We start from the raw sequence: 13,318 nt of genomic DNA on the forward strand, positions 1-13,318 counted from the left end.
ACGGGTTACAGTCACGTCTTAACAAAAACAGGTATGAACGTCCTATATTCATACTTGTGCCATTCTATTACCCCTATGTCCATTCTATGAATTCCTGAAAACAGTTCATGGACCGTTTATGGAGCGCTGGTTTGCCATAGAACGGCCGTAACAACGATATAGGGTTCTCCCAATACAGAAACTTTTTTTTATTCCTTGGCCATGCTATGGCACTGGTGAGTCTGTGGACATCCTATTTCCTCTCTAATCTACCAACCTATAGGTTGGTAGATTAATAAAGTGATGCCGAGTACATGTTTTCTTTAGGTGTAGGGAAATGTCCGAGTTAAACAGTTTTTAATTAAGCGCCAGGCATCGATATGTTTTATATTGATATCTATAGGGACATGTCCGATTTCAGTGCATATTCAATTCGGGGGATGTAGCGTTCAGTATGTACCGAAATAATTCTTACCTGTTGTTATCTTATTCTGAATACGATTGAAGAGCCGCCCGATAGCGACGACATGAAACATGAAAGGTCCTTGTATGACTAATGCTAGAGTGACTGAATGTTCCCAGAGGGCTGACACTCCCAGGCTGGAGGTGCCAAGATGGCGGCTCAACCTTTTTTCTTTACTGTGGTCACCATGAGATTTAGAAAGCATGTATTTGCGTAAAAACGATTGGAAAAAGTTCTGTTTGTAGGAACATTTATCGGAGATTAGTACAAAACGACTGTCGCGTGATGTTTTCTGAAATATTTAGTTTAGAAGATTGTGCGGCATAATTAATATTGTTTTTGTACAACCATGTCTCATCGGTCATTTTAGATAGCGCGTCTTGACCTGGGCGCGTCTTTACTTCGGTAGTAATTCGCGGCGCGTCCACTTGGAAGTAGGAGGATGTCATTCCTGAAAACTTTTCCACCGTATATGTTTCGGCGCCCAAATAGCCGATTAAATCCAAAATAGAAGAGTCGTAGCGGACGCGCTATCGAATGTGATACTCCCGAACCAATACAAGCAACCGTGCAGTTCCTCGAGTGGTTCCTGCGGTAGAAATGGCGACGTTGAGATGGCTATTAGTTCGGTTATACAGCACGGATCAAAACCACTTTTTCAGAGAAGGCTCTATGGCAGTTTCCCAACTGAGTTGTTTTTGTGACGTTAATCTCTGAGGACCCCGTAGCTATACCCCTGTAGACACAGTGGCTTCTATGCGGACTTCATAGGGACTCCGTGCAGACGCTGTATGGCCTCTCTGCAGTCCCCATAAAGACCTCGTGTAGACTCGTATGGCTTCCCTCCGGGCCCCGTGGGTACTCTCCGTAGATCTTGTATGGGTTCTCTGGAAGCACACTACAGACACCATACGAATCCTGTGTAGACAACCTATAGAGTCCGTATGGGCTCTATAGGCTGTCTTAGTATAGAGAGGATATAGGATGTCCTTACATCGTCGCCTGAATAGGACGTCCATAAACCGTCTGTTGGCCAATATTCAATAGGGCGGCCATATGATGACTTCAGGAAGGTAACAGTAGTCGTGGTCTACCTATAGATTCCTAAAGTTCTTCCTAAGCACGCTGTTTTATAGAACGTCCTCGGAGTGTTCATACATATTTTTTTTGTAAGGGCTAATATTTTAAGAAGAGCAGGGGCGATCCTGTGCACCTTCTTAAATCTCTGTAGCAATTGAGACTGCAGCATCAGCCAATAAGGACGTCAAACAGCCGATCCGGATTGAAAACATTAATATAGAATCCAATTCCTGCGTTTCATAAGCTGCCACGGTTTGCAACAAAGACTTTTATTAAAAACTCTTAAATGAGACCACGCATGTGCAAAGCTTATCACCACACATTCTTTTTTTTTTTTTTTTTGCTGACCTTTTGCTGTTGGCGGCAGACCAAAGACGATAAGCGACGAGGAAAGATCTGGTACAACATCTTTATTGGCGTCGACTGCGTGGCTGCAGGATTCTCGCTGCCACGACACACATTTGGTAATAAATATGTACATGGGTGTATATATAAGGGCAGCAAGTATCTGCACATCAGAGGCGGGGACAGTCAAATATCTTGTGAGGTCTTTTATCACGCCGCACTGGGTCAGGATCTACTCACTTTCTTTTTCTCGCGGGTTCTCACTTTCACCGGTGTCTGTTTCACAGACAGAGCTATCACCACGCACCACAGGTCATTCCAAACACGACACATAGCCTCGGGAGTTCGGCGTAAGCCCATCTCAGCCGTCGTCGAACGTCGAACTATGCTTGCAAGCCGTGCACTCAAACACAGTCTCTCGCGCCCCATCTACTCCTTTAAGAACGCTGCAGTCACACGTTCCAGCCGGGTACAAAATAGACAGTCGTTGTCGAAACTGCGACGACCATTTTTCTTAAGGGACGTCGTGATACACTCTGATACACCTACAACTCACCACGCCAAGGAAACTTAGACAGGACCTCGAAGGTCCTCCTCAAGACTCATTTGAAATGTCCGGAACACTGCCAGCTGACACCATGACAGGCTCTTCGCTAGACGAGCCTGGACTGCTCTCAAGATTATTTTTAGGAATATAACAGCCGTTTCTCAAGCCCCTTTTAGAAGCATCGAATTGGTCACTGTTCACGGTTGTTCCTGACTGGCCTCCAAAACCACAAAAGAAAGGAAACAACGGTTGTTCAGACTTCGGTCCCTTCGTAATTTCCTTCAGCGTAACCTTCGTCCGGAGAGTAGCGGGCTTCCGTCCCCGCCGGTAGGCAGGGGGGCGCTACTGGCGGTGCCCTCTTCCAACACACTGGTTCGGTAGGTCTCCAAGGGCCAGCCGCTTCTGGAGGGAACGCGGCACCAGGCTCACAAAGTCCGTACTGGCCGTAGCATGGATCGGCAGGGTTAGCGTACCCGTTGCCCATCGGACCGTAGACGTCAGGTCTGACGTAGAGTTGATCCCCCGCGCCCTTCCCGCTGACCAGATCGGGAGCAGTCTGCTCCGAACCAGGACCCTGCTCGTCCTGAGGCGACCGCTGCAGAGCGGCTAGCTGAGCCGCTTTGGTGCCGCATGGCGTCGTCACTTCGACCAGGTCTGCTTTACGCGCAAGTTGCTTGATCATACCGGGGAACTTTGAGCGGGACGCCACCAGTGCTCGTTGTCTGGCCACAAAGAAGCAGAGTACCATGGCCAGGACGACCAGGATCAGGAAACTCGCCAGGATGATGGCGACCTTGTGGGTTCGCGAGAGTCCCTGGGTCATCGGAAGTGCCTGGACCACCGTCAGGGTCGTGTTGGCCACCCGGAGCCCCGCACGGTTCTCGGCGATGCAGACGTAGACACCGTTGTCTTCGGGTCCGACCCTGAACACCGACAGCCAGCTAAGTTGGAAAGGGCCGCTTTGTTCGCGTTGAATCTGGAAGCGAGTGGTGTCGAGTTCTGGACCGCTGTCACCGCCAGTGCTGTTCATGGCGCCGTAGCCCCAGTCCGCCGCTTCCCACCTGCATAAAGTACGTATATTTGGGAGATCATTATGCTTTGTTTGTGTTGGGTGTCATAGCGCGGTCGGATAAATGTAACTCCACGTATGTTTCGTTAATACGCCAAGCGTGGTCGTAATTATGTCGTCCTAACTCATGAGGTTAGCGAAAGGCGCATCTGTGTCCTGCTTATATTATAACACCGAACATCATGCTAAAACTAGTATTTTCGCAGCGGCATATTGTCTTACACAAGAAAAATTCCCTGTTGGCTCTGGGCCCTCAGAAACATCATATTAAGACTTTAATTAACTCGGTCTAGTTACCCTCGTGAATACGCTTGTGAAAGGACATACCGCTAGCTCATCTTGTTGTAAGAACACAGAAGTGTGAAACTATTATGACAAGAACAAAGAATAGGAACTGAAAAGGAGTGTTATGATATGGTGACTGCATTGTGTTCATTGTTGCTTAATGCAGAACTCGTGGAATTTTGTCATATTGCCGTTGTCTCGCCTATCAGAGCAGAACTCTTAGATCCCCATTTTTTATGTTCCTTTAATATACCCAGTTTCAATCTTACCTCTGGGGTACATAGAAGACGCTGAGAAACATATGCAAGTTAATTTTGGGGTAGAGAGCGGGGACAGCCAATCACAGCAAAGGATACAAAGATCCCAGCGAATGGAAAGGTTCAGAATATAAGTATTTTTTTAATAGTGCAATGTATACGCACGTATACAGAGAGCAAGTAAAGCATAATTCTCATAATCCTTGCGGCCACCACATTTTCAATTGTAGTCATATATAAGCTTTTAATTTGCGGGCACCATTCTATTGAACGACGTCATTAGCGGCATGTGTGTTCTGCAAAAAACAATGAACTCACATATATATATTTAAGAGTGTAGAGTCAGCAAAGCACGTGTACATAAGAACGCCACGCGAAAAACTCACCTGATGTTTGCCGGCGGATCTGCCCTGACCCTGCAGACGAGCGTGGCATTCCTGCCCTCTTGGACACTAACCAGCGAGTCCGCGTGCACCTGCGGCGGACACGCGAACTGGTCCAATGACAACGCATCCCAGGACGCTGACTCGAGCCTCGGCGGCCCGGCACACTTTGGTGGCACGCTGAGCGGAATGTTCCGAGCGTTCATCCACCGCCGAAGACTGCTGAGGCGACAGTCGCACTGCCACTGGTTCCCATGAAGGTAGAGGGTAGACAGCCTTGGCAACACGGAGACCGCCTGTGCGGGAAGCGTGGCGAGCCGGTTTCCATCGAGAAGGAGGAACTCGAGGGCCGGAAGGCCATCCAGGGCTCCCAGGTCCACGGACCTCAGCTGGCACCGGGAAAGGTGGAGGTAGTTCAGATGGCTCAGACCGGTGAAGCTGCCGTTCTCCAGCTGGGCGATAGGGTTCCCGCTGAGCTGGAGACGACGCAAGTGCGGCACGCTCACGAGGGCCGAACTCGGCACCGCCGTGAGCAGGTTCCAACTCAGGTCGAGTTCTACGAGGTTGGTGAGCTGCTGGAACGCGTCGCTGGCGACGCGCCCGAGTCGACACTGCGCGAGAAACACGCGCTGGAGGTTCACCAGACCGCGCTCCTGGAACGTCCGTCCGGGAAGCGAGTGGAAGTTGTTTCTCTCCAGGTGTATGACCTGCAGTCCTGGTGGGAGCCCCGCCGGCACAGAGAACAGTCCCTGGCTCATGCACTCGGCAGTGTGCTTGCCATTCTTCCACTTGCACGAGCAGGCGTTGGGGCAATGTCCTGAGCTGGACGGAGCGGAGGAAGAAGAGGATGGAGACGACCCGGAGCTCGAAGTCGACTCAAGAGCAGACGACGATGGGACCTCAGTTGCCTGCAGCAGGCAGCAGAGGAAGAACCACCACTGGGGAGTCATCCTCAAAAACGTCACGTGTGGCCTGTCCTCTCCGGGACGGTTGCGGACATCACGACGGCCGGCCTGCGAGTATCAAGAATTACAAGAAAATACTGCTGTCAGCACAATTTGGTTATAAGCACCGGTCTTTTATTTATTTATTTTGAATACCCTCATGTCCAATTAGGCATTACAGAGGTGATGGGTACATTGAGTAAATACATCAACAGTGGTACAATCTGCAGTAAAAATACAAACATTAAACAAGCGCAGGATTCGAAAAAAATATTTGCTTATGGCGGATTTAAATGATTTAATTTCATTTGTATTACCTTAAGGGCCTCTTACATAAGGGGGTGTCATAATCAAGGCTCAAAAATAAGACAAAAAAAACAATACAAAAAAAAGTAAAAAGTAAATAATGACGAATCTTTAACGAAGGCGATGGAAGGGGTAAGCTGGTTCAGTTTGAGCTGGTCTTGGGGATGAAAGGATCAAAAAACGTAATTCTGCTGCATGAAGGAATGTCAACTTTGAACTGGTGATTCATGCGGGACGAGAGGTATGAGAGTGCAAAATAAGTCCCTGTTTCAAAGAAGGGTTATAAAACAAAATTTTATGAAAGAACGAGAGCCGGCGAAATTTTTCTTCGAATGAACAGATCAAGAAGTGCGAGATTAGATTTCATTAACCGAACGCTATCAAGACGAAAATAGATAAAATAAAGAGCGCTGATCGATTCTGGGCAGATTCGATTCCATCAATGAGAGTACGTAGAGCAGGGTCCCATATACTTGACGCGTATTCTAGCTTTGGGCGGATGAGTGTCCGTAATAGGAGTAGCTTGAGAGAGGAGCGGACTTGGGCAAAATTACGGCGCAAGTAGCCGAGGGTGCGATTTGCATTGTTAATGGCGTAGTTAATGTGGGTATGCCATTATAAGTTATTAGTAATGTGAACACCTGAGAACTCTTAGGATGTGACATGCTCCCATGAGGTGCCATTAATTTTGTAGTTGCAGGTTCGAGAGGAATTAGAGAAGAGTGAGGTATTCAGGCTGCTGCATTTGCTTATGTTTAAGGATATCAGCCACTTGTTACGCCAATTAGCAATGTTGTCAAGGTCAGATTAAAGGATATAATTATCAGATTGGTTGATCATTTCACGTTAAAGAACACAGTCATCAGCAAACAACTTTATCGAACAGTGAATGCTGTCGGGAAGATAATTAATATATATTTAAAAAAAATAAGAGACCCAAAACATAACCTTGAGCGACGCCAGATTTTACGACAGAAAAAGATGAGCTACAGATGTTTGCCGTTACAAATTGGGTGCTGTTTGGTAAAAAGCATTCGAGCCATTTTAGAATATTAGGGCCAATATTTAAAGGTACTGATTTTAGGATCTAATAAATGATGGGGTACCTTATCAAAAGCTTTAGCGAAGTCGAGGAAAACGCAGTGAAATGATGATTCATAATCTAGGCCTGAGGTTATGTTATGAGCAAAACAGAGTAGTTGCGATGCACAGGAGTAATGTTTACGAAAACCGTGATGAAATGGACTTAAAATGAGTTCGACTGACCAGATTTATGCAGAGGAACCACCTTACCCACGATCGAATCATGCGGTACCAGAGAACAATGGATAGACTGCCTAAATGTTTGCGACAAAGATATAGACGAGTAAACCTCCGTGTTTTTAAGATATTCGAATTAATTCCATCAGCGCCACAAGAAAGAAAAAGTTTCAGATTCTGAATTAGATGCATAATTTCTACAGAATGAATAACAATCCGGTCCGGTGGGAAAAATGGCGAGAAGATACTTGAGTCACAATGCTAGAAGAAGGATCAAAAAATTATTTCGAAAAGACGTCGTTTAACACTGAGCAACATTCTTCAGTGTGGATGACATACATATTCGAATTTAAATTAGATATAGCGTTTTTAAGTGTAGGTTTTATCATCTTCCAAAACTGCTAGGATTTCAAGAAAGAATCAAGGCGAAGCTATTGTTAAGGAAAGTGGGCTTCGCCTCTTTGATAGAGGTGCGATAAGCCCACGGACTGTCTTAATGTACGCACCAACGAATAGGATTCTGTGCGTTTCACCAAACGAAATAGTCGTTTTGTGTGTGTGTGTGTGTGTGTTTTGGCAATTCATCTCGGGCGGTACTGAACCAACGTGAACGTTGTTTATTGGAGATGATACGAAGTGGTATATATTTATAAATTAACGACATGACTTTTTTCTGAATAAATTCCGATTACATTCTAAATTGCGTTAAAAAGAAGGCATACATTTATCAATTAATAGCTCAAACTCGGTATCAATTTGTGAATAATCTCCTGTTTTGTAGTCTCTAAGTGTTAACAACAATGTGGCGATTACGTGTGAACGCTCGTTTAGAATGGGTTATGTTTCCGCTATCGACCGCAGCAATAGTCATACAGTTCTGGCAGAATAGCAGGATTTACCGGAGCTATAGTTTCATCTCTCAATAATGAATTTTGATAATAATGATAATGAATGCACAGGGCAAGTTAAACAAAAAAGCATAGAAAACAAAAAAGATGTTCAACACTGAAAACTTTGAGATGGCCTGTTTCTTTACTTAGTTGCACCTCGGTCTCTGCCATCGATCTTGGGAGTATACTTGGTCTGGTAAGTTAGGCAACTACTTGTTGAAACACATAAATAGTCAACTGTACATTACCGCACTCAGTGGTCTCATTTTAATGCCAAAGTATTGAATGTCCCATGGAGCGAGCTGACGTCATCAGTTTGAAGCGTGAAAACGGCACCTAGTTTCCTTCAGTTTCATTGGCTGTCGCGCGTCGACAGGACTCCCATTAGCCGCTGCGCACGTCAGTTTTCACGACCGTTCACCCCATCGCGCTGCTTGTCCATCAGCGCGCCAAGGTGGGCACGCGCGCTGACCGGCGACGAAAAGTACGCAGCTGACGAAAAAGGCAGCGGACGAGCGGCTTCCATGCTTTCGAATTCACGACTCATAGGAAATGCTTAGGCGTACCGCGAGCTTTTTTTCTTCTCATTCCTTTAATCACAACGGAGGGTTAAGAACTAGTAAAAATATGCATCATTGACAATTCAAGAAACGCAAAGTCCAGAGCATCTCATTACTGCTCAGCAGCCAATGACATTACGTTATTCCTTTACAAAAACGCCCAAGAACAAAGCAAGGAGCTTTAGAATAATAAGTCACGCCCTGTGTCTCTTAGAGTGTCACCAACTATAGTTACTTAAAACATGAGAGCATGAAACGCAGGCTGCAAGCCCATTTGCCTGGGAAAAACTGGGTCACTGGGTCACGTAGTAGGAACCAACTTTACTTATGTCATCACAGAAAGAGAAGATCATTCATCAGCACTCTTTAGTTTAAAATTAACGCACAAAAAATAAAACTCCGCTTAATGCGAAGTGGACCTCCGCACATCAAAAGTTGAGTGGCGCACTTTTTTTTCTGTGCAGTTTTTGAAGTTGTTTTGACCCATCAGATCATAGTCCTAATTGACAGTCTCGTTCACGGGAATAATCATCGTCGCAAACCCTTACAATAACTAGAGCGGAAGTCCCCCAACTTCCGCATTAAAGTCAGCTTTGAACGGCATCCCCTCGCGGTCTCCCAACACGGCCGTCCGTCCCCCTCAAACCACCAACCGAACCCACGCCTCAAATTAACTGCGGTGACGATGGTAGACGCGCTGGCGGACAACCGGATCGCATAACGCACAACACACATACACACGCGCGCGCACACACACACGCACAGACAGACGCACGCACTGATACACACACAAGCAAACACAAACGCACACTCACGCTCGCACACGTATACATATTTACATGCACACACGCGCACACACACACGGAAACTCGAGGCTCGCGTTCATTCGGCTAAGCACCGGGTAAAGCGAAGCTATCGGAAACGCCCCTTGGCATAACGAAACTCATCGAGCGCGAGGCTGGAGTGACTTTAGGGTCCGATGCCGTCGAAGAAGCGGGGGAAGCCGTGGTCGACCACCGAACTGGCTGCCCACCGAGGCGCAGCCCCAAACCATCCGCCCACCCCTTCCTCCCCCCCCTCCCCCTCCACTACCCCCACGACTCTGCCGATAAGGACAGTCTCCTGACGAACACTGTAATTAAGCGGGAGAATGGCGACACCGCGAACCACCTCTCCTCTCCTCTCCTCTCTTCTCTCTCCCCCCCGACTTGTCCCTGTGGCTTCGAAAGTCTCACACCCTGCGTGAGGACCACGGGAAAGGGGGGGGGGGGGGGGGGGGAGGGGGCAGGAGCCGGCGGCATGTCCCCAAATTGGGCGAGATAAGGGTTTTTGAATCTAGGCAGTAAAACGGTGGGGTCATAAGCGAGAACAACGGCGCGCGGTGGGGCTGGTAAGCCGTGGCCTTTCTAGGGTCGTGCGGATTTGGAAAAGGATAATGGAGTAAAGTTTTGTGCTTTTTTTTTCTTTTGGAAAGAACACGATGACAGCAAAAATAACAAATTACCATCGCTAAAGTCAAACAATGCGTGCAATGCAATACTTAAGAAAGGATTGTTTAAACTTGTTCAGAATACATGAAACAGTCGTTGCGAAAGTGAAGAGCATTTTGTTTATTAGTTTCCCCGCTAAGTAGGCCTGGACGCCACGTGGCGTCAGGCAATGTGACATCACGATATCACGTGATATCACATAGCATGGTGATCCTAAGTCCCGTGACCACGTCACATGACGACCGGTCCCGAGCCAGGATTTTTTCGCACACTGAGAAGGGTTGTTGATGGCAGACGATAAGTTGCTTTGCTCACCGCTCGTGCTCATGACGTCATCTGAATGCATCCTGTAGGATGGTACACTTTTCATCAACTTACGCGTTCCTCAAAGAGAGAATATTCGAAACTACGCAGATAAATGAACTGCACTCGATGGAATGGGAAAAAGGTTACGCTTGAGACGTTTGCCTGTCGCCGTACTTCTGTCCCTTCTTATTTATCTTTAAGTTTGCTTCCCAGACTCAGGGTTTCAACATCATGACTAAGGTTAAGAAGCCGCCAAAAGACAACATCTTTGGTGGAGCCGGGATCCTAACTGCTGGTGCCACAATATCCGGTCGGGTATGAGTGGCGTAGGGGTTAGCATAACCGACCGGAAAAAAAGGGAGACCCAATGTTCATTCCCCGGCTCCGCCAAGTATTTTGTCTCTCGGCGGTTTCGCAACCCTCGTTCCATTCGATTAATTACGGTTCATTCGTCTTTATACTTTCGAATGACATCTTCTATATTTCGTTTCAGCTTCGGTCCGAGCGTGGCCGATGTTATGATCCGAAGGGCCAATCAAACAGCGCCAAAAGCGCAACGTCATGGCGTGCTCTCTGTTCTTGATAGGACTAGCCGGCAGAAGAACGCGCACAGAGAGACGGCGAATCCCGGCTGGTCCTATCAACTGCAGAGAGCACGCCATGACGTTGTGCCTCTTTCGCTGTTTGATTGGCCCCTCGGCTCATAACATCGGCCGCGCTCGGACCGAAGCTGAAACGAAGTATAGAGAAAGTATTCGCAAGTTATCAGCAGCAGCTGCGGATAAAACCATCTATTGTCTGCCATGAACGAGAGGTTCGACGATGCGAAAGGCTCAGCATGCGCTTAACCGCATACGACAAAACTATGGCCGCAACTGAATACTCCCGACAGCGGTCTGTACGCGTGAGCGGTTTCCGACCTTCGCTTAGACCCAAGTTAAGATGGCCTGTCTTGAGGGGCCGAAGGAGAGTGGGAGAACTAAAGGGAAGGACGCGGAACGACGAAGAGAGCTGTGATCGATGGGAGCACCGCCGGGGGTGGCAGTGTCCCCCCCAACAATGCTCCCTTTGACACTCATAAATATTGTTAGCGCGTACGGCCGGCTGCGAAGCAAGCCAGGCACGATCCGCCGGGTTCCCCTTCTCTCCTCGGTAGACATCGCTCGGACTGCGAAGCTGCCCGGAGAAACCGCGTTCTAGAGAGCGCTCGACAACAAACCTCCGGATTTTCGAGGAACAAAAGGGCTGACCTACTCTGACAGCTTAAGAAACCCGTGACTGCTTATGTTCGCGTTTCTTGTTTTATGATTCGTTATTCGGCATTTTTATTGACTAATGGAACGTAGTCCTATCGACTGTGCAGCGACAATAAGCTGCTTGGAACTCGCCATACTCTGCGTTTCGAAAGTTGTCGGTGACTATAAGTTTGCCTGCTTCTTGCGCAGGGGTTGCTAAGATGTCGGAACGCCGAGCTCTTATTAGCTGATTGAATATAATATTGGATAAACTTCGAGGCACCTGGCATTGGGGTCTACCCACTCTCCTTCCAGTCAAAGCCAATCAGAACTCGGCGTCGTTCTGACGTCACAGCAAGCCTTGCGCAGGAAGCAGACGAACTTGCTCTCCGCGTTGGAGAAAAGGAATCGCGTCGGCTCTCCTATAGAGTCGGTCGTCGGTGGCTGACACCGACGGTAGGTTTTCGTGAGCCCGAGTTAATTGGATTCCGAACGCCGCCATTACGTGGACTGTTACGATTTGGGCGAGGTTCCAAGTTAGACTGTTAGCTACCCTGTTTTTGTTGTTGTTGTTGTTGTTGTTTTATACAAAAAAAAAACACGTTACAAAGCGGGTTTTCAGGAGAAGAGTGTGACCTTACAAGAGAGCGTCACGAGAAACGTTCGCGCAGGTGCTACATTAAGCGAGAAGTGACATCGCCCGCTAGCTTGAGCCTAAATAATTAATATCAAGCAAGGATTCTTGATTAGAAGGAGAAAGACCCACGTGTCTTTCTGCTGCACGTTCTTAAGCTCGAGACATTAACCGCAAGATAAGGATATAATTTTTTTTCTTCAGAAGGTTATACCAGTGCCACACGGGCAACTCAAATGCCATTTACAACGAATGACATTTGAGCGGACGGCCAATCAGCGCGCGACACTCCGTGCACAGCGCATTCCACGCGCGACAGATTGCGAGCTGATTCGCCGGCCACACAAATGTGATTCGTTGTAAATGACATTCGAGTTGCCCGTGTGGCACGGGTATTAGAAATTAGCGCCACTTTGGTGATGCAATATGGTGCATAGATTGGCTTCCATAAAAACGCATGCGTGATTAGGTCGATAGTGTAGTAGCAATGGCCTACCACCACCGTTACATACAAGGCCAGATCTGCTGCTTTTGCCAGACAATAGGTCGCTTTTTGCGCAGCTTGTTTCAAAAGATCACGTGTAAATGCAGCTTGATTTTAAGTTGGCTTAATTCCTTTAGTAGAACTTAACTAGGATGCTTAATTATAAAAACAAGGATACACGAAATGGCATAAGACAATATTCCGCCGAATAACCGGTCAAAGAAACGAGCTTGAAAAATAAGCAGCTCCTAATGGTACTCAACACTACTAGAAGCAAAATAATCCCCATGGGGTAATTACACCTTACGACACTTGTGCTTTGGCGAAGGTCAGGATCAGAGTAAAATAAAAACGTCTCTTGTCGTATTGAGCTCGACGCTCCTTACTGAAGCAACCATGAATTAACTTGAAGCAGTAAACTGGCAAAAACTTTCAGCGTTTCCATTCTGGTGAAGAAGGAAGACCAGCGGAGCTGTACGATGGAAAGTAATGGCCGGGCGAGTGGGCAAGCCAGAGTGGAAAGGCTGCCGCCATCTATGAGTGACGGCGGCAACTAGATACGTGGCTTGACGCCGTCGCTCATAGGTAGCGGTAGGTGTCCAGAGATTAATGTCCTCATTTTATTTTTCTTATTTTTTTTTTGTGGGGGACACGGTTCTGGGGAATCTAGTCCTTAACAGCTCCGCTGTAAAGGCACTGGGTACAGCCAGCCCTCTACGCCGAGAGAAGCCGGATTGCTTGATATTTATCGTAAAAAAACAAACAAAAAAAAGACTTATTGGGTAGTGGGGGGATCGGCGG

The 13,318-nt window shown here is 47.4% G+C and overlaps 1 protein-coding gene across 2 annotated transcripts in view; it reads right to left on the reverse strand.

Annotated features, from left to right (window-relative positions):
* Positions 1-1,915: 1,915 nt before the first annotated feature.
* LOC8052780 (leucine-rich repeat, immunoglobulin-like domain and transmembrane domain-containing protein 3) overlaps positions 1,916-13,318 on the reverse strand; it is a 298,248-nt gene continuing 286,845 nt past the window's right edge. For both annotated transcript variants that reach the window (XM_042289824.1, XM_042289825.1), the window contains 2 exons: positions 4,412-5,421; positions 1,916-3,475 (listed from right to left, as the gene is read on the reverse strand). In XM_042289824.1, the coding sequence (XP_042145758.1) occupies positions 2,668-3,475; positions 4,412-5,358 (1,755 nt within the window). In that variant the 5' untranslated portion in view covers positions 5,359-5,421 and the 3' untranslated portion in view covers positions 1,916-2,667. The remainder of the gene's footprint in view (positions 3,476-4,411; positions 5,422-13,318) is intronic.

Source organism: Ixodes scapularis, unplaced genomic scaffold (genome assembly GCF_016920785.2).
Source record: "Ixodes scapularis isolate PalLabHiFi unplaced genomic scaffold, ASM1692078v2 PGA_scaffold13__105_contigs__length_92229423, whole genome shotgun sequence".
Lineage (NCBI taxonomy): Eukaryota > Metazoa > Arthropoda > Arachnida > Ixodida > Ixodidae > Ixodes > Ixodes scapularis.